The sequence below is a fragment of the Emydura macquarii genome, unplaced genomic scaffold (genome assembly GCF_026122565.2).
Source record: "Emydura macquarii macquarii isolate MOO-44397 ecotype Brisbane River unplaced genomic scaffold, CSIRO-AGI_Emac_v2 contig_1119, whole genome shotgun sequence".
Classification (NCBI taxonomy): Eukaryota; Metazoa; Chordata; order Testudines; family Chelidae; genus Emydura; species Emydura macquarii.
This window is the reverse complement of record NW_027131256.1, coordinates 3,521,385-3,542,883: the sequence shown is the minus strand read 5'-3', so window position 1 is coordinate 3,542,883 and position 21,499 is coordinate 3,521,385. Positions and strand designations below refer to the sequence as shown.

The 21,499-nt window shown below is 42.6% G+C and overlaps 1 protein-coding gene across 2 annotated transcripts in view; it reads left to right on the top strand.

Annotated features, from left to right (window-relative positions):
• The first annotated feature begins 25 nt into the window (after positions 1–25).
• The window catches only part of GTF2E1 (general transcription factor IIE subunit 1), an 81,365-nt gene continuing 59,891 nt past the window's right edge, over positions 26–21,499 (top strand). The window contains exons 1-3 of one of the 2 annotated variants that reach the window (XM_067545992.1): positions 26–203; positions 716–773; positions 17,491–17,968. In XM_067545992.1, the coding sequence (XP_067402093.1) occupies positions 17,521–17,968 (448 nt within the window). In that variant the 5' untranslated portion in view covers positions 26–203; positions 716–773; positions 17,491–17,520. The remainder of the gene's footprint in view (positions 204–715; positions 774–17,490; positions 17,969–21,499) is intronic. The other variant, XM_067545993.1, reaches the window with a different exon arrangement.

Sequence of the window (21,499 nt, the reverse complement as noted above, 5' to 3'; positions counted from 1 at the left end):
TCCGCTCGCGCCCTGAGGAGGGCGCGTCCGTTGGGTCACGTGTGTGCCTCAGAGGGGTGCGCCGCAGGAGTGATGATGATGATGTCATAGGCGTGCGCCTAGTGTAAAGTGACGACGAGAACGAGCGACGCAGGCGTGACGGAGCCGGAGTTGCCGAAAGCGCCGCCCAGAGCCGGACCCGGAGCGGCGGCCGGCAGCGGCAGGTCAGTCCCGCGTGCCCCTCCGTCCCGGCATTGACTGGGGGCGGCCGCCGCTCTCCGCCTGCTGCCCCCGCGCACACGGGGCGGCTCGGGCTGAGATCTCGGGTCCCCCCCCGCGGCCCCGGCTGCGACGGTTGGCTCCGGGTAGCGGCTCTCCCCCTCGACCCCCCCGTAGGATGGAGCCGCTGGTAGGCCGCAGGGGGTTGGGATCAAACGGCGCCGGGCCAGACGCGGGCTGCCGCCCCGCGAGATGAGTCACGTGCTTTGTGCGGGGCCCCCGGGCGGCACGTGCGCTCTGCGGGGCAACGGGCTTCGGCCCAGTCTCCTCGCGACCCCGCGACCCTCTTCGGGCCTGATTGGTGCAGCTAGTGTTCCCCATGGCCGAGGCCCAGAGGTCGGTCCTCCATGCGTCTGCTGGCGGGTGAATTCTGCCTTGCATCAGGCTCCCCCAGCTCCTGAACGTTTTGCGTGGGGACTGATGATCGCTTTCATGTCTGATCTTTCTGCTCTCCTAGGCTCTGGTTACACCTCGGTCTTGTAGAGACGTTGCTGAGTAGTCCCAGACCCAAAAATGTAAGCGTTTTGTCTTAAAAATAAAAAAAAAACCCTACAAAACAAGATATGGGGAAAGCAGTGGGGTAGGCATAGCGAGGTAGAGAAATTATACAAGAGGATCTAGGACGGGCCACTGAAACAATACACAATAGGAGGGACGAATGCCATAAATGACAGAGTCCGTGAGAGAGAGCAAATGAGACATAAGTTTGCAGTGTGATGTTGCTGCAGAAATGCACATCTAAGACTCCAAATGACAGGACTTACCCTCCCAACTTCCTTAAGAAAAGATATCTAGCCCACTCTCTCTAGACCTTGTTTGAAAATTCTCCCTGATAGGAGTAATGGCATGAAATTAAGACTAATAGTACATCTTTTCAACCACCTTAATTTCTCTCCATTCTTTGTGTTTACACCCAATGTTCATAAGCTAAAATTGTTGTTTAGCCACACTAAAGATTAGAAGAACCAAATAATTCCTCAAACAATAGGTAAGTCAGTTCCTTTAGCCGCTTAATCAGTTTTGTTTCTTTTCTCCAAACTCCCACTAGTTTGTCAGTTTCTTTCTGGTAGTATTGTGTCCAATACCAGATAAAACGTTCTAGGTCCATTTGCGTCTAGGACATGAAGAAAAGGAGTATCTCCTTGCTTGTCAGAACCTGTGCAAGAGGAATGTTTAAGCCCTTTGGACTGTGATGATGAAATCATAGGAGTCTTTAGAAATGGTTTTGAGATTTCTATGAGACATACATTATTCAAATGGACCCACCAACTTGTTAACTTCATTGGAAGCAGGGTGGATTGATTTAAATCAAGGCAATTTAAATAATTGATTGGTAAATGGTAAATCATTGGTAAATCATCAAGAAAAAATCGTTGATTTAAATCAAGTTTCCCACTGATACGTCTTCACATATTTCTTAAACAATGGTGCAAATCTGGTCACTAAAACATGTTAATTTACAACTCAGTATAGCATTTTACAACATCTAGGAGGGTACACTTTGTGTAACTTTTTAGATAACTTGATTTTTATTAATTTAGGAATTAGTACATAATACTCATTACCTGTGTCAAGCTGCAGATGCAGCAGCAGTACATTAGGAATGGTAAGAACTAAATCACACACAAACACAATAGCACTTACATTTTATTAAACTAAATCTTAAATGTTACATAAATGTTTCACATTTGCAATTGCAGCAGTCTCCTGAGTTGCTGGCTGATGGCTGTCCTGAAGCTTTTTTTTTTTTTTTTAAATTTCCAAATTTTATTAATGATAACAGACAAGTCATCACAACACTCAACATACGCGGTCCTTAAAACTTATACAAATAGCTCTCATCTTCCCTACTGCCACTGTCATTTTTAGTCATAGACTGAAAGAGAAATATGAGCTTTCCTGCTTTTTCAACTTCCAGTCGATTTTCTTAACTTTGAGTGAATAATACCAAATTATGAAAATAGTCTCTCTGTGCCTGCAGAGGAAGCTACTGCTGTGAAAAGTTGGCTTAGCAACTGAAGGAACTCTGTTTCAAGATGCCTGGCTAATGATTTCCACCAACTCAGGGGAGTGACTTTGTTCAAAACATCATCAGTAAACATGTACTGTTTAAATGGTTCCGCTCCAACTCTAACATTTATTATGACTGGCATAATGGGAGTGATTTTGAGATGCCTATGCCAGGGCAGCATTATCTTCAGAAGTTAGGCATTTACCTTTATATCGGGGTCGAGAATGTTCGCAAGAAAATGAAGTGGAGTTGGTGCTTGATCCATTTGCTTCTTTACTGCCTGTTGTTTAACTCTCTGGTGAGGTATTTCTTTCTTTAATGTCTCTTGAAGTGCCTTCCAGATTTCAACAGCATCAGCAATGCAGCAACAATTTCTCTGAAGTTTGTTTAAGGCTATGGATATAGGCTTCAGTATACTGAGCATATCCTCTACATTCCTCTTTAATCCAATGTTAGATACTTTATATGAGATACTTGCATCTATTTTATCACAGTTTTCTTCACAAAGTTTTATGAGAATAGGCCAGTTCTTAATAAATTGTTCAAAACAATCAACCACAGAATTCCATCAAACATTTTGAGGGAGAATTAGTTTGGATCCTCCTGCTCTCTTCAGTGAAGCTGAAGCAAAATGGTTGTTACAGAAGTATTTTGCGACTTCAGCAACATTTTCTTTTATTCCTGGAGAAGACGTACTTAAGTCTTTGGCTAAAAGATGCATTCAATGGGCACTGCAGCCATATGTTATTAAGGAGCATCCCTCGGTTTCTTCTAAGTATCTTCTCATCTTTGCCACATTTGCAGCATTGTCTGACAAAACTGCGCACGTGACAGTTGAATTTTTGTTCACAGTTTATTACAGCTTTCACTGCCACTTCTTTCAAATATTCTGTTGTGTGGGCATTTCCCAATGTATCTATTGTTTCTGAAAGATATGCAATCCCATCTTCTGTTGTCACACAGGCACATATTACTGGATCATTGTGTACATTGCTCCACCCATCAAGACTTAAACTGGCAAATTTCCTCAGTATTTCTTGCACACTGTTCAAGTTCCTTCTCATACACTGTATCCAGCAACCTTCCACCAATGTCTGCTCTACCAGGTGAAGTGTAGCCTAGTCATAAGGATGCAACCATGTCGATGAAGTGTTTATTGTTGACAATTTGAAAAGGAGAATTTGTGGCATAAATGAACCGAGCAATCTTTTCATCTATGGTGTCTTGTTGGTATTTGCTGGTATTTGCTACAAACCCATCCATAGTGGTGGTTTTACTGGATGATTGAAATATTTTGATTGCTACTGATACTTTGTTGTCTGAAATATGTTTAGTTGCAGCACTGCCGCTAAAAGTACCAACGGATGATTCTGAAGTTGTTGCAGATAGACAGTCACAGTCAAAGTCTCTTATGCTTAAATGGGATCCTGAAACAAAATTAAAAAATTATTTTGAATAGTCGTTCTTCTCAGTTCTTCTCTCTATTATTTAGTTAATCATTTTACATTTTTTTCAGCAAGGATGCAGAGCCGATTCCAAATTACCAAAAAAGCTAAGACTGACTGCACTTAGAGTGCACTTAATTTGGGAGTAAGCCCCATAGAACTCACTGGCACTTTTGTTTTTTGAGAAAACAAGTATAGGATGGGGCTCCCTTGGGAAAGCTGAGTTCTGCTGAAGTAAAATAGGGAATAGACTTATGGCATCACCATTATGGTCTGTGGCCATGATGTTCCAAAATAAGGGGCATGTAATAATAAAATAAGAAAATGACACCCAGTGGCAACTAGCAACTGTAGGTTTCTCTTACTGCAGCTTTCTGTACCATATACTTCGGTGATAGATTCTAAACCTAGTTAGCTAATCCTTATGGCTTCTTTAATTAGTTAAGCTAAACTTTTTTTTCTTGCAACATCCAACATAGCAAATAGCTTGGGAATTTACTTGTTAAATCACACTTATACTAAAAGGCATAGAGAGAGTCTTGAAGAATGATGTGTTGCAAAGTGAATTATTTAAGTTATTAACCTGTTGATCCACTTTGTGCTGCAGACATGTCCACATTATTTTCTCCCAATAAGCAGTTTTCATTATGATGTTTCATTCTGGGAAGTAGGCCCTGCATCTCCTTCTTGCACTGCTTACACTTGACACATTTTCCTTTTTTACCCAGGGAAGGAATTTCTTCAAAATATTCCCAGATAGGGTCTCTCTTACGCCCAGAAGCCACAGTTTTTCTGTGGCAAAAGTGTGGGGGAATATAGGAAGCTGTGTGTGTACTGAATAATGTCCTCCTTTTTTCTTTCCAGTCCACTCCACTGTTCCTTTCTACTCTGCCTCCATCCTTTGTCTCTCTGCCTTTAAGACAGTGTCTTAACTATCTCCTCTGCCTTATTTGACCCAGCTCCACCACCACATAAGCACAGAACAACAATCCTATCCACCTGTGTCTTTCTTTGCACATGTGACTTTAGCCTGCTGAGAAACTGAAACAGAAACTGAAAGCCCAGAACTTTCAAGAAGAGCTGGTAGTTAGGCTGGACAGACTAGAGCCATTAATTCATTTTTATGAGACTGTAAGTGTAGGTTTAGCATGTTTGTGATAAGATTTAATTGTAACTGTTATTTTTTAAACAAGAGGGAAATTTAGTATTTTATCGATTTACATAAAAAAAAATCTGATTTTCTTTTTGGATTTAAAAAAAAATTGATTTTTATCCAGTCTGATTGGAAGTAATTAATTTATTCCACTATAGTCTCTGGTGTTATACTTCCAGTGGAAGAGGATTAGATTCTTATGCTGCCATCTACTACAGTAACAATGTAATTGTGGGTACTCATGGATTCCTATACGGTGATACAATCTTTAGGAATATATACCATATCAGACTACTGATCTTGTTAGTCTGGTAACCTGTCCCCAGTGACTACCAGTATCTGCTGCATGAGGCATAGATAGTCTCAGCCCCAGTAATGCAACCTGGTCAGTTGTACAGTGTTGCAGTGACTAGAACACCAGAGCAAGAATGAGATGCCCAGAATTCTGCTTCTTGTTCCTGCCATTAACTCCATGTGGCCTTGTGCCCATGTCTGCAAAGCTGTGTAATAATGCTTCTCCACCTTTGTTGAGTGCTTTGAGATCTGTGAATAAAAAGTGCTGTATACGTACTAAGTATTACTGTCAACAGCGTTGTCTGCACACATGTGAAAGAATTGCACTCTGACCCTGCAGTGTTCCGTTTATACCCTGAAATGTGATGACTTAATTACCTTTGTGTCATTTTACTGCATGTGTCTCCAGATGTTAATTGCAATATTTGTCAGGTGTGTCTTAATTTAATCACCATATTGGACTCTAACCACCTTCTTCAGCAAATCCCACAGGCTCTCTACATATTGCAGTGAAAATATTTTTTTATTCTAAAATCACACACCATTAACTTAATTACGTGACTGTTAGCTTTTGTATAATGAGATGGCAGACTTGAGAGATTTATCTGTTTCCACTTTAACCTATTTTTTCCCCTCTAATTTCCACTTCTGCTGAAAGGAGTCCTCTAGTAAACATAAATACAAATAAAACTTCAATTCATCTCACACAGTGTCTATAGGTGAGGCAGAGCAAGAGAAAGGCGGTGCAATGACTACATTTTGAAGAGACTGAGAACTGGGTTTGCTGGGGTCTCCCGGGAGTGGGATTTGAAATGCTTTAGGAAGTATCAGAGAGAAGGTGTGGGATTTGAGACTAGTCTGGTGTAGAGGCAGTTCTCGATGGTGGGAACAAGAAGTTAGAAGGATCCATCGATCACTGTGGGGGAAAAAGGGTAGAGTATTGTAGAAATTGGGAAGGATGCTCTTTTACCTGGTTCTGTAATAGGCAGCTGGTGGAGATTTGGGTTTGAGGATATTGAGGCAGCATATCCTCCTGATTAGACATTTCTATTAATGGAATTTTCCCCACTGCTGTTCTGTGGAATCTGCTTATTTTCCCTCTTTTTAATCCTCCTTGTGAAGGAGGATAGAAAAATGGTCGCATCAGCTTCAACTCTTTATCCACTGGAGGGTTTATTGCTAAACTTAACCAGGTTCACTAAGCAGGAAGCCAGCAAACAAATATGGGACTCCTGCTCAAGTTGGGTACTGGACAACCTGGATGACGGATGGAGAGAGTGTATTGTTATAATGCCATCATTTTGCATGGTAGTTGTCAGAGAATTTTAAAAACACATGGTCCCTGGCCTCCGAGTTTTTGATCTGGATTAAATAAACCTGAAATAAGAATATAGCCAGTTGGGGAAGGACAAAAAATGGAGTTGGGACTTTGGGTTCTTCTCGCTTTGTGACTGGACAAATCATTTAATCTCTTTGCCTCAGTTTCCCCCCTTTTCATCCCTTCTATATATGAGCAGCATGAGGCTTAATGAATAAGATCCGTATGTGAAAGTCACTAATGGAATCAGTATAACACTAATATTTTATCAACATCAGTGATGTAGATTAAAATAAATTAGGAGTTATATGTGTAGTAGCCAAATGAAGTTGAAGATAAAATGGCCATTTGACTTTTAAAATAAATATTTTAAGGTCTTTGATCTTGCGGACATACTGGTGCAGGAAGTGAAACCAGATGTATAGGGATAATAGAAACATGGTGAAATAGTAGTCATGACTGGAGTACATGTATTAAAGGATATGAGCTGTTTAGGAAAGACAGAAATAAAGGCAAAGGTGGTGGAGTAGCATTGTATATCAGTGATGAGTTAGACTAAAGAAATTAGAAGTGATGGAATAAATAAGAAGAGTCAGTCTGGGGAAAAATTACATTGGAGAAGAAAACTACTAGAGTTTCCCCATGGATAGTGCTTGGGATGTGCTACAGGCCACTGGGATCTGATCTGGATATGGATAGAGACCTCCTTGATGTTTTTAATGAAGTAAATACTACTGGGAATTGTGTGATTATGGGAGACTTTAGCTTCCCAGATATAGACTAAAGGACAAGTGTTAGTAATAATAATAGGGCCCAGATTTTCCTGGGTGTGGATAGCTGACAGATTCCTTCACCGAATAGTTGCTGAACCAACAAGAGGGGATGCCATTTTAGATGTGGTATTGGTTAGCAGTGAGGACCTCATAAAAGAACTGGTTGTAGGGGCCAACCTTGATTCGAATGACCATGAGCTAATTCAGTTCAAACTAAATGGAAGGATAAACAAAAATAGATTTGTGACTAGGGTCTTTGATTTCAAAAGGGCTAACTTTAAAAAATTAAGGGAATGTAGGGAAGTGGACAGGACTGAAAAATTCCTGGATCTAAAAGTGGAAGAGGCTTGGAATTACTTCAAGTGAAAGTTGCAGAAATTATCTGAAGCCTGCTTTCAAGGAAGGGGAAAATATTCCTAGGCAAGAAATATAGACCAACCTGAATGAGTAAGCATATCAGACAGGTTATTAAAAGAAAGCAGAAAGCCTACAAGAAGATGGGAGGATCAGCAAGGAAAGCTACCTCTTGGAGGTCAGAACATGTAGAAATAAAGTGAGAAATTCCAAAAGCCAAGTAGAGTTCGACCTTGCAAAGGGAATTAAAACCAATAGTAAAAGGTTCTATAGCTGTATAAATAGGAAGAAAACAAAGAAAGAAGTGGGACCGCTAAGCCATGAGGATGGGGTGGATAATCTAAGCATGGCCCAATATCTAAACAAATACTTTGCCTCAGTTTTTAATGAGGCTAATAAAGAGCTTAGGGGATAGTGGCAGGGTGGCTAATAGGAATATTATTTTTTATATTTAATTTATATGATTTTAATATAGTATAATTTTAGGCCTTAACATGGGTTGTCAATTGGTTTCTTTAAAACAAAATTTCTAAAAAATTCAGATTTTCAATTTAAATTGAATACAGATTTTTTTTTTTTTTAATCTGCTTTTATCCACCTTGAATCTGGCAGGCTCATCTGAAAGTAGAGGTTAGCCCCACGCAACTGTGAAATTGTCTTTAAAAATCATTCTTGTTTGACATATACAACTTTTTCCTACTTCTCTCTCTAAAACAACCATGGAACAGCCCAATTTTAGGCGTTGTTTAACATTTTGTTACAAAATATTTTGCTTTCGGCCTACTTATATAAGGAAATTTCTGCCTGAAACCTTTTAAAATGTGTCACTAGCCCGTTCAAAAACTGAGACATTAATGGGAGTGACTGTGTGTGTGTCACTTTCACTAAAGTATCATAGGTGATCTGATGTGTCTTGCTTCTACTCTTATTCCCTTAATAAGGAAAATGAGAAGTTCTCTGATACCTGTTTTTTATCCTCGTGTTCAGAGAAGTGTGCTCTAAGCATTGAGAAGCCATGAATTACCCCTACCCTCATGGAGCAAGTACTATAGTTGATTATTACAGCAGAAGTCAACATTTACTATAATGCTATATCTGAGAACTTAAGTGCTTAAAATGCAGTAAATATTTCGGTTAAGGTTTCAGCAATCACCTGAACTCTGCCTCCCGAGTTCCTGCCGTATTCCATTAAGAGGCCCAAACCTCCTTTCTGGGCTACCACTGTTGGGTCAAAATTCACACATCGCCCCCTGCCTGGGCCCCTCACTATTAAGGGATCCGTTTGTAATCTGGGAATGCTCTGAATAGGAGGTTAAATAGGGATTACAGTGAGTATGGTCTATTTGGGCATTGCAAACAGGGCTGTTTGAAAAGTGGAGTTGATCTTTATGGGTTAATGCCAGCTTTGTCTTTACACATTTGTCATTGACAACTGTTTCCCATGGCATGTTCAGTCAAGTGCAAGTTACTATATTAGACAGACTACCGAGGGAGTTTCCAAGAGCTCCAGTCATCAGATTCCTCCTTCATCTCTTCTTCATTTTGGATAGTGAATGACTGGAAGAACTCATCACTAAGTGACATGGAACATATCCTGTCATCTCCTTGGAAAGGGCAGAGACCTCATTTCTAGCATGGATAGAAAATGCCAGGTTACTGCTTTTGCCATAGTGGCCTGACTTTGTATTGAAATGTTGCACTGCATCCCTGCTTTTTGGTACCCGTGGGTGGGGCTGAACTTTGTAGCTCTGTAGTTTGTATAAACCAGACTATTTCACTGGCTCCTTCAAGTGTTCACTCTCTCTTCAAAGACAATATTTCTCCTTCCAAGCAATAAATATCTTGAAAGGGATCTTCCCTGGCCTTAGTGACAGTGTCATGCTGACGTCACTGGATCAGTAGGCTGCAATTCTTGGGAAGTGTGAATGTGCGTGGGGGGGAACTTATCATATTGTCACATGCTGAGCTGGTTTATTAAGATGGAAGAACTGTGTGGGAGAGGATGGCATAGAAGAAATCAGGGAAACTGGCACTTGAGTACATGGGGGTGTCCACTGAAGTATAAAGAGGCAAGAGTTTGGATCAAGCACAAACTGATTTTCTATTGAGAACAGATAAAATGGGAATGAACACAGCATGCAGAGGGAAGACATGAAAAGTGAGTTCTAGATATGCATTCATGAGAATAAGTTATCCCCCCTTCCCCTTTTGACTTTCATTTCACCAGCATGGGTCCTGGAGTCTGAAGTCTCTGTTTATCCCCAAAGTAGGCAGGGTATAGGCAATGCTGAGGAAGATTCCCTCTTGCCACAGTATTTCACCTGGAGGACCCACCATTGAGGTGAGGGGAAGTTCGGTCTTTGTATTCTGGTCCCCCCTCAGCCGTCCAGTTTCCCTGTGACAATAAGTTAGTTACCTGACAGACCATAAGGTAACTAAACTGTAAACCATTTATTTCAGGTCAAACACCCCAGGCTCTGTCTACATCATTGCTAATGCTGGTTCAGCTTCACTGGGGAAATTTTTCAAAGCTTTCCTGCTCCTAACTCTAATTCAACTGCACCGTGTTATTAATGGTGAGATCCCCAGTCTAGATGAGCTGCCAAGGTTTGTAAGTGTCAGGTAGGCCATCTCAGCTCAGCTCTAATCTACACAGTGTTAATAGCACTGATAGCCCATTTACACTAAGATTCCCATCAGTGCTTACTGTGGAGATGATCAGTGTTCGTGAAAGGAAACATCTGAAAAATGTACTCAGTGTGTACCGTTTTTTTTATGTGGGATGTGGGGAGTTAATTAAAATGGCTCTCTTAATGCCCAGTCTGGTTGGTTTTTATGGCATGATTCTACTTTTCACAGAGGAGTTGGAGCTGGACATCCAAGCACTGCCTTCCCTGTGCCGTTCGCAGCATGCAACCTATTCCTATTGGTGAGCATTCAGTATCCATGCTGAGGGCGGCATACGGCCCTGAATCAGGAAAAGAGTGAGCGGAAAGGGAGTGCCAGGAGAGAATAGCGGAATGATTTTATTTGTTTTTATTTTGCAAGCACTGAGGAGAAGGAAGGAGGGATAGACCAATTTTAACTTCTTTATTATTGAGCTGTACCATATAAAGCCTAGTTACTCAGCTGCTAAGATCATCAAGTCAAGCATTCTGAGAGGAGCATAATCTTCAGCTGCAGCAAAGAGATGCGGGAGGGAAGGGATACAGTGGGGTTTGGAGGGGATTGAAAAGAAGCAAAGCTTGAGTTGGTAATGGCAGAAAGGCAGCTGTCACTAACAATAGGGGTTCTGTTCATGTCTCAGGTTCTAAGAACTCACTGCAGGCTTCTCTTGCGCTGCAGAGCGTGTTATCACTACAAATGATTGCTAGCAAAATCCTAAACAGTCTCAGCTGACAGGGTGATTCAGCAGCTGCTGAGTCACATGCAGGGGTTGGTGATTGCACAGTGATGGCTCATTAGTGTGTTCAGATGAAGAATATTGCAGGCTTTCTTGCTGCTAGGGGTGATGGTGATGTCTGTCAGCTTTGGAAGAATGTGAGTTCTGGATCCTATGCTTTGTGAGAATAGGGGTTTGTGATAGTGATGACAACACAGGATATTAGTGCAGTCTTTCTCTCTCTGTGTTTCCTCCCCCTCCTTTACTTGTGATTCCATCTGCTGTGGAAGCGGAAGGTGAGAAGGTGACTTGTGGAAGTGAATACCAAGACTGGCAGAAATCTACCTTATTAGTCTGCTGATGGTGAAATAGCCCAATTTAAATTGCCTTGGATTAAGGAACTCTTATAGAGCTCTTCTTTCCAGTTAAGGAGAGCTACTTTCCAGCTGATGTCTGTTCATAAACTAAATTAGGATAAATGTCATTTTAAAAATTCACAGGACTATATAAAGCTTAAAAGAAATCAATATGAAACACAAACTCTCTGATTCAGTGTTTCAAAGGTAGTTATAATACTTCTGTAGCACCATCCATGGATGAAAAGTGCATTACAAAGGAAGGGAAATGACGTGTCTCTGACAGATGGGGAAACTGGAACAAATAGAGGTGAGGTGATTTACCCAAAGCCACCTTCTGACTTGCTGATAGCAAGGTCTAGAACCAATGTCTTTTGACTTGCTTTCTTCTTTCACCACTGAACAATTTTTTCAGTTCAAAGGCTCTCATTGATATAACTCAGAAGATGACCTAGTGGCTACTGCTCTGAATTGCATGCTTGGATTTGATTCTTGGTTACAACCTCTTGCATGTATGCCAGAGATCACAGCCTGGGAAATTCCTTACATCACCCAACAATGCTCCCAGTGGCTTATTAGGGGACATGATTGACAGGACCCAGAGTGTTCTTTCAGTATTTAGCCTCCTTCCTATTTCAAGGTCCTCAAAGTGCAAGAAAATGGAGTTGGGATCTGCTAGTTCTTTGAAGGTACTGCGTTACCACAGTCTTCATAGAGCTTTCAGCAGTAACTTAAAGCATGTGTGGGTGAAGCTATCTTACACTTCATACTCCTGCCACCTCAAGCAATTTTTACAAAAGCAAACAACCCTTTGTACTAGACATGTTCAGCTTTATTTTTTCTATTGCATTATATTGCCTCTCTGGCTCTGTTATGGCCTGAATATAGGACACGATATGGGGAGAGGCAAACATCCTAAATGAGGGACCATTTTCCTGCAAGGGAACGTTTGCTGATCTACATTTATGGCATTACAACTGACAGTTCTAGTAGCCTCCACAGTTGAGGGAGTGCTTAGTAATAAGGTTCAGAAAATGGTACTTGATGATAAAAATAACCAGTAAGCCTGCCTCGCTCACTGTTGATATGAAGTTTTAGAAGGCACCTTGCAGCTTAGGCACGGTTCATGAGAACACTTTTAGAACTTCCTCCTCCTGTTCTTTTCTTCTCTTGCTGTGGCAGATACACTGGTCTGTTGGAGCAAACTGTGCTCATAGACAGTCTGTATCCAGTAATGTATGAGAAGTGATGGTAGATGAGTTCATGCAAATCTGCTTCAACACTCTGACTCAAACATTATAATTCATAGATATTGTTACTTTTTTTCATAGGAAGGACTAACTGTTTTCCCATTCATGATTACATAATAATTCTATGGGAACTATAGCAATATCTTGCATAGCAAAATGTTTCTGTATTAATTTATACATGACTGCAAACAAGAACCAGCACCATATGACTAGCCAGCTGTCTGTCAACTATTGACCACTGTTGGTTTCAGTTTGGAAACTTCTGCAATAAGTCATCTGGGCTTTCAGCCTAATGGATGACTCCTGCACTGCTTGCATTTTGCTGAGCTGCAATTTGAAGAGATTGACTGTTCAAGTGTAGATGCTGTTAATATAATCATTTTGTTTCTGAATGAAATAGGAACGTATAAGAATGACCATGGTGGGTCAGACCAATAATCCATCTAGCCCAGTATCCTGTCCTCAGACAGTGGCCAATGCCAGATGCTTCAGAGGGAATGGAACAAAAAAGGGCAATCACTGTGTGATCAACCTCTGTCATCCAGTCCAAACATCTGGCAGCCAGAGGCTTAGGGATACTTGGAGCATGGGGTTACATCCCTGTCCATCTTGGCAAATAGCTGCTGATGGACCTTTCTTTCATGAATTTCTCATTCTTTTTTGAACCCAGTTATACTTTTAGCCTTCACATCTCCTGTCCATTAGTTGCACAGGTTGACTATGTGTTGTGTGAAGAAGTGCTTCTTTTAGGTTGTTTAACTCCGTTGCCTGTTAATTTCATTGAGTGACCCTTGGTTCTTGTGTTATGTGAAGGGCTAACATTTCCTAATAACACTTCCTTATTCACTTTCTTCTCTCCATTCGTCATTTTACAGACCTCCTATCATATGCCCTCTTAGTCATCTCTTTTCCAAGCTGAACAGTACAAATCTTTTTAATCTCTCCTCATGTGGAAATTGTTCTGTACCCCTAATAATTCTGTTGCCTTTCTCTGTACCTTGTCCAGTTCTAATCTACCTTTTTAGAGTTGGGGTGACCAGAACTGTACACAGTATTCAAGATATGTGCGTGCCATGGATTTATATAGTGGCATTATATTTTCTGTCTTATCTATCTCTTTCCTAACGTTCTGTTAGCTTTTTTGACTGCCGCTTCACATTGAGCAGATGTTTGCAGAGAACTATCCACAATAACTCCAAGATCTCTTTCTTGAGTGGTAATAGCCAATTTAGACCATTGTGTATAGTTGGGATTATATTCCAATATGCATTACTTTGGATTTATCAACATTGAATTTCATCTGCCATTTTGTTGCCCAGTCACCCAGTTTTGTGAGATCCCTTTGTAATCCTTCGCAGTCTGCTTTGGACTTAACTCTCTTGAATAGTTTCGTGTCATCTGCAAACTTTCCACTTCACTGTCTATCCCTTTTTTCAGATCACTTATGAATATGTTGAACAGCATTGGTCCCAGTACAGGTCCCTGAGGGGCCCTGCTATTTACTCTCTCCACTGAGAAAACTGACCATTTATTTCTACCCTTTGTTTCCTATGACTTACTTTGCTAAAGAGTCTTTGGTGAGGGACCCTGGCAAAGGCATTCTGAAAGTCCAAGTACACTGTATCCACTGGATCACCCTTATCCATGTGTTTGTTGACTCCCCTCAGAGAATTCTAATAGATTGGTGAGGCATGATTTCCCTTTACAGAAGCTGTGTTGAATCTTCCTCAACAAATTGTTTTCATCTGTGTGTCTGATAATTCCGTTCTTTACTGTAGTTTCAACCAGTTTGCCTGGTACTTAAGTTAGGCTTACTGGCCTGTCATTGCTAGACTTGCCTCTGGAGCCTTTTTAAAAAATTGGCATCATATTAGCTGTCCGCCAGTCATCTGGTACAGAAGCTGATTTAAGTGATAGGTCACATACCAAAGTTTTTAATTCTGCAATTTCATATGACTTCCTTCAGAAATCTTACATGAATACTATCTGATCCTGGTGACTTATTGCTGTTTGTTTAATCAGTTTGTTCCAAACCTTCTCTATTGACACCTCAATCTGGGACAGTTCCTCAGATTTGTCACCTAAAGAGAATGACTCAGGTGTGGGAATCACCCTCACATCCTCTGCAGTGTAGATTGGTGCAGATAATTCATTTAGAAAAGTTCCAGAGGGGTAGCCATGTTAGTCTGTATACAGCAAAAACGAGAGTCCTGTAGCACTTTAAAGACTAACGAATTTAATTTCTTCAGGTGTAAGCTTTCGTGGGCTGTAACCCACTTGAGTTGCAGCCCACAAAAGCTCATGCCTGCAGAAATTAAATTTGTTAGTCTTTAAAGTGCTGCAGGACTCTCGTTCTAGTTCATTTAGCTTCTCCATGCTGGTCTTGTCTTTCTTGAGTGCTCCTTTAGCACCTCTGTTGTCCGGTGACCCACACTTGACAGGCTTCCTGCTTCTGATGTATTTAAAAAAAAATTGCTGTTAATTTGTGTGTATTTTGCTAGTTGCTGTTCATATTCTTTTTTGACATATCTGATCATACTTTTACACTTAACTTGCCAGAGTTTGTGCACCTTTCTATTTTCCTCAGTAGGATTTGACTTCCAATTCTTAAAGGATGCCTTTTTGTCTGTCTCTTTACTCTATTGTTTAGACATGATAGCATTTTTTTGGTCCTCTTGCTGTATTTTTTTTTTAATTTGGGGTTATACATTTAATTTGAGTCTCTATTGTGGTTTTTTTTAAGTTTTCATGCAGCTTGCTGGCATTTCACTCTTGTGACTATTCCTTTTAATTTCCATTTAGCTAGCTTCTACATTTTTGACTCTGCTTTCTTTCATAGTATTACATTGTCTCCTTGATTATCATCATTCCACCAAGTTTTTATGATGCCTTTTATAGCAATATCTTCATTTAATACAGGCATTCAAATTCACCCATCTTAGTATTTAGATTTCTAGCTCTTGGATACAAGCACTTACAGAATTTGACAATCTTTAGTTGTCTACCTTTATGTGATGTAATTGAATGGGTCTCTTTAATTTGACTGTTTCTCTTCAGTTCCTGCCTGTTTATCAACATCTATCCTCTCCTCATTACTAGGATATAGACGATCCTGGTTAAGAGTTCCTGCCCTAAGGAATGTTTCTGTCTGAACAATGTGCTGTTCTGCACCTGTCAGTGTTCCCTAGTCCCTTAGTTTAAACACTCCTCTATGACCCTTTTTTATTTCGCATGCCATTAATGGGGTTCCATTTTGGTTCAGGTGGAATCTATCCTTCCTGGATATGTTCCTCCTTTCCTAAAAGATTCTCCAGTTCCTAATAAATCTAAAACCCTCCTCCATACACCATTGTCTCATCCGCACATTGAAACCCTGCTGTTCTGCCTGTCTAATTGGTTTTGTGGGTGAAACTGGAAGCATTTCAGAGAATTCTACTGTGGAGGTCCTGGACTTTCATCTCTTATCTAGCAGCCTAAAGCCTCCAGGACCTCTCTCCTACCTTTCCCTGTGTCACTGGTATTTACATGAACCACACCACTGGCTCCTCCCAGCACTGCACATACATCTGTCTCAAGAGATCTGTAACCTTTGCATCCAGCAGGCAATTCACCATGCAGTTCTCCTGGTCATCACAAACCCAACTATTTATCATTTTAATGATCAAGTCCCCTATTACTGTTACGTGCATCTTCCTAGTAACTGGGGTTCCCTCCCCTAGAGAGGTATCCTCAGTGCGAGATGACGTCATCTGGAAGAAGGTTCCCAACTATGGGATCGTTTCCCTCCACTCCAGTTTGATGTTCTCCTTTGCCAAGACTTTCATCCTCAAAAGCCCAGAAGCTGTCAGACTGGGGGTGAGGTGGCTCTACTGTGTCCCGGAAAATCTCGTCTATGTACCTCTCTGTCTCCCTTAGCGCCTTCAGTTCACCCTCTCTGGCCTCAAGGGCCTGTGCCATGAATTGCTTGCACTGAGTGCACAGATACACCATGAGCCCATAAGGCAGGTAATTATACATGCGGCATTTAGTGCAATCAACTGAGTAGCTCCTCTTCTGCTGCTTGGACTTCTGCCTGCATTAGTTTTACTCCTGCAGCTTTTCTGGGGGTGAGGAGGTGAGAAAGGAAGTGTTTGTTAGCCTAAGTTTGGAGACTGTTTAGATGTATCTAGCTCTCACGCTTCCTCTCCAAACTCCCCTATTCGCTAGCTCCTCTGGTTGATTAGAAGCTGGCTTTTTTAATCCCCAGTTCTCCTGAGTAGCCCTGCCCCCTGGTTAACGGATCCTAAAGGGATTAGGGACTAAAGCCTTGTTAAGAAACTCTCAGCCTTGCCTAGCAGGCCGCTAGGCTGAATACATGGCACCCCAAACAGACCACAGTATAAACTTCAGGTAAGCAGGCACGCAGCAGCACACAAACCGACAGGCGACAGACTCACCCCCAGCATCACGTCACTCCTTCACCTGGAGAACTCCCTCTTAAAACTCCCCAGTTGCTAAACTGTCACTTGTTTTTGCGTTATGAGGTCTCTCATAATAGACTTTTGCTGCTTGCTTCCTAGTTGTCTCAGCTGACCATGTAGCCTTATAAGAGCTCAAAGGCAAGAGAGGTTTGATGTTACAGCTTCATCAGGGCAGAAAAGGAAGAACTGAAATTGACTAGATATTATGGTAGAAAAAATGGCCAATATTTTCACCATTTTGCAGTGAAAACAGTGTGATATCTAATTATACTGTGGTATTAGTTTCACTATTAATATCGAGAGAGATGAGGGATGGGGAAGGGGAAATGAAAAGCTACTTCTTTAATGGTTCTTCCTTTTTACGTTTTGGTAACCTGGATCAAAACTATTTTAAATGAGAAAAAATAATTTACAGTCCATCTTCTTTTCACTGCAGCATACATGAAGCTTCAGTGTCATACTTGATATGACGGACCCGGACGTCCTCACTGAGGTCCCAGCGGCTCTGAAGCGTCTTGCCAAGTATGTGGTGCGTGGTTTTTATGGCATTGAACATGCTTTGGCTCTGGACATCCTCATCCGGAATCCCTGTGTAAAGGAGGAGGACATGCTGGAGCTGCTGAAGTTTGATCGGAAGCAATTGCGGGCAGTTCTCAACACCCTCAAGGGAGACAAGTTCATCAAATGCAGGATGAGAGTGGAGACAGCTCCAGATGGCAAAACCACCCGGCACAACTATTACTTCATCAACTATCGCCTGCTGGTCAATGTGGTGAAGTACAAGCTAGACCACATGAGGAGGAGGATTGAGACGGATGAACGAGACTCCACCAATCGTGCTTCCTTCAAATGCCCTATTTGTTTCAGCACCTTCACGGACTTGGAGGCTAATCAGCTGTTTGATCCCATGACAGGTAAGGTGCAAGCATCAAATGCTTCTGTTTTCTCATTCACTGTTAAGGCTCCAGAATTTCAGGAAATGGCAGTGCTTTTCAGTAGTGAAACATACTTTTGGTGATCATGATCTTTCTCCTGGGTTATCCTGGAGCTGGGGGCACTGTGCTTCTAGAGGTGCTAATATTAGAGTGAAACACAAAATGCAGACCCAAAGTCCTTATTCTTTGTAATCCAAAGATTCGAGTAGTGTCCATGTGGGTGCTTCACTGTAGGTGTGTCTGAGCCCCCCGCACTATTGATTGGAGTAATTTGGTAGCAGTCCATCCCACCTGGGCATTCGCTGCTCCTTGCCTGCTCTGAGGCTAGCCCACTGTGTGTGGGCATTCCTCCTCAGTTCCTTCTCAACCGCCCCGGCTAGAGACAGAGCTAAGAGCTGTCCTGTTCATGGATCAACAACTCCCTTTAGTTTTGTAAATTTTAGCTTCCCTTGAAGCCTTTTCCTTTGTTACCTTGCTTGCTTTTTGTTGGCCATGTCCAAAAAGAAAAAGCAAAGAAGAAAGCATTTGTCTCCCGCCAATCCTGGGTGGGGAGACGACGACGACACCCACCACCAGCCCCCTCCCCCCCCCCGGGACAAGGGTATGTCTGGCTCTCCATGCTTCAAAAAGTGCCTCAGTTGCAAGTGATCTATCCCAGTAACTGATGGACACTCACAGTGCATTTGCTGCCAGGGAGAAAAGCACAATCCACAAAGGTGTGGTTGGTGCCATCAACTAAAGCTCAGTTCCAGGAAAAACAGAGAGTTAAGGCCCAAACTCATGCTCATGGAGTTGGCCCTTCAGCCCCTGGAATCCCGGCGAGAACTCTCACCGCAGCCTTTTACTTCGAAGGCAGATGATCCCAAAGAGACAATCCACTTGCTTAAGACTGCTAAGAAAAGGTCTGTGAGTCCCTACAGCGAGCCCCAATCAAGCCAGAAACAATCTCTGGGTCCATTGGCATCATCAGTACTGACTGCGCCGAAGCTGCCTTATGCTGGTACTCAGGGTACTTGTGGTACTGAGCTGACAAAGCCAGTTGGTCTGTCCAGAGACGAGATGGGCACAGACAAAGTAATACCGGTACACCAGGGTCATGAAAGGAATAGAAGATCTTCCGGGGGAAGGCTACATCAGCACAGACATCAGCATTGACCTGAATGCGCGGGGCATCAATGGACCGTACAGCCAGATCCACATCTCAGTGGCATAGCTACAGGTGGACTTAAGTGGGCCATTGCCCACCCACTTTGAAGGCAGGCCCACCCAATGGGTTGAGGAAGTTCTGCTGCCAATGCTCTGCTTAAGCTACCTTGGCAACTGGAGTGTTGGGCAGCTTAGTTTCTCGGCTGGTTGCTTCCCAAACTTCCTGCTTCCCGTCACGTGACTGGAAGCCGGAAGTTCGGAAAAGCGCTTGTTTTTCGGCCGGTCTACCGGTGTCCACCACAGGCCCTGTCAAAAAATCATTTCTGGCTATGAGCCTGCCCACATCTCCAACTCCATCGACACAAGTCGTTCAGTAATGACATTCACCATCAGTACCAATGCTATCCACATTACCGGATTTCTAGTGCGCAACAGATCTCTTGGTGTCCAACTCACTGGACTTTTACCCCTACTCAGTACCGGGGCCCCGGCATCGAGTTCTCCCAGAACATTGGACTTGCTGATATCTCCCTGCCGTGCACCACTTTTCTCATCGTTGGAGTTGGAAAGAGAGCAAGAGGACTTGGCTTCCCACTGCTCTTCTTACCCCCCATATGGGACCTAATTTGACTATCCACACCAGGCTTATCGTTCACCCAACCCTCAACTTCTATGGTTGGCTGTGGTACCAGCCACCAGCCCCCTTCCCTCAGTGGCCAAACTGGGACTCTTGACAGGGTCAGAGGCACCGAGCCTCCCAGGCCCATAGTGTGGCATACCAGCAGGCAAGGAGGGCACCCTCCTTCAGCTGTGGCTTTGAAGGCTTCAGAACCCCCTGAACAGCCAGGGGAGGAAGCTGAGGAAGACACTCCTCAAGTTCATTTCTCATCATCCTCTCTAGATGAGGCTGTGATGCCCCCTTTGCCATCCATGGCTGATGCTTTTAAATCATTCCAGAACGTAGCTCAGAGGCTGACTGAAGTCCTGCAGATACAGTTGCAGTAAGTGACTGAGGTTCACCACAAATTGGTGGATATTTTTCACTCTTCCATTTCTGCCAGAGTTAATGAGGTACTCCTGGACCCCACCAAAGTCATTGGACCCCTGTGTCCATCCCACCAACGTGCAAGCAAGTGGATAAAAAGTATTACGTGTGAGTAAAGGACACAGAATTTCTATTCTCCCACTCCCTCCCAATTTCATCATTGTGGATGCAGTTAATTCTAGGGGCCACCAGCATCAGTTTAAATCCACCCCACATGACTGAGATGGGAAATGTCTGGACCTGTTTGGCAAAAATGCATAATCATCAGCCACCCTTCAGTTCCGCGTAATCACTTCCCTTGATCTGCTGGCAATGCTCCTACTAATGCAGCCCAATATGCCGTTAGCCTTCTTGGCAATAAGAGCACACTTTTGATTCATATCCAGTTTCTTGTTCACGGTAAACCCCAGGTCCTTTTCTGCAGAATTGCTGCCTTCCATTTCCATATGTCATCCATTTCTCCTCTTCCCTCTCCCAAATACCCTTCCCTGTCCCTCTTCAGGAGGGACACACAAGAGTCTACTACCTGGAAGTAAACCATCTTCTCAGTGTAGGAGCTATTGAACCTGTGCCTGTACATCTCAGAGGCAAAAGCTTTTACTCTCGCTATTTCCTGATACCAGGAAAAAAAAAAAGGGGGGGGGGGGGGAAGGTTGGAGATCCATACTGGACCTCTGAGTGCTCAACAGATATGTCTAAGTGCAGAAATTCAAGATGGACACCCTATCAACAATCATTACTGCATTAGAGGAAAGAGATTGGTTCTTGGCCCTTGACCTTCAAGGTGCATATTTCACACTTCCATCATACCGAGCATTACCTCAGATTCACCCTTAGTCACCCATAGGGACACTACTTGAAGATGAAGTTACTCACCTTGTGCAGTAACAATGGTTCTTTGAGATGTTTGTCCCTATGGGTGCTCCATGACCCGCCCTCCTCCCCTCTACTTTGGAGTTCTAGTAGTTGATTCTGCAGTAGAGAAGGAGCTAAGGAGGGATTGCTCACGGACGCTGACTAGCCTGGCAGGTGAGGAGTAGCACATATACGGGTGGGACAGACTGCTACCAAAGTTCTCCGAACAGCAGCTTGAGGGTGCAGACACTCCTACAGTGGAGCAACCATAGGGGGACACATCTCGAAGAACCATCATTAGTGCACAAGGTGACAAGGTGAGTAACTTCCTCTTTCATATTACTTCTTGAAAAGTAGGAGTGTTAAACCGTCAGTACGCTGACCAAATTTCAACATAGGTAATTACCTGGTCTTCTTAATTTTCCCTTTCAGTTTCAATAGAACATGGTATTCTATGCTTCCTG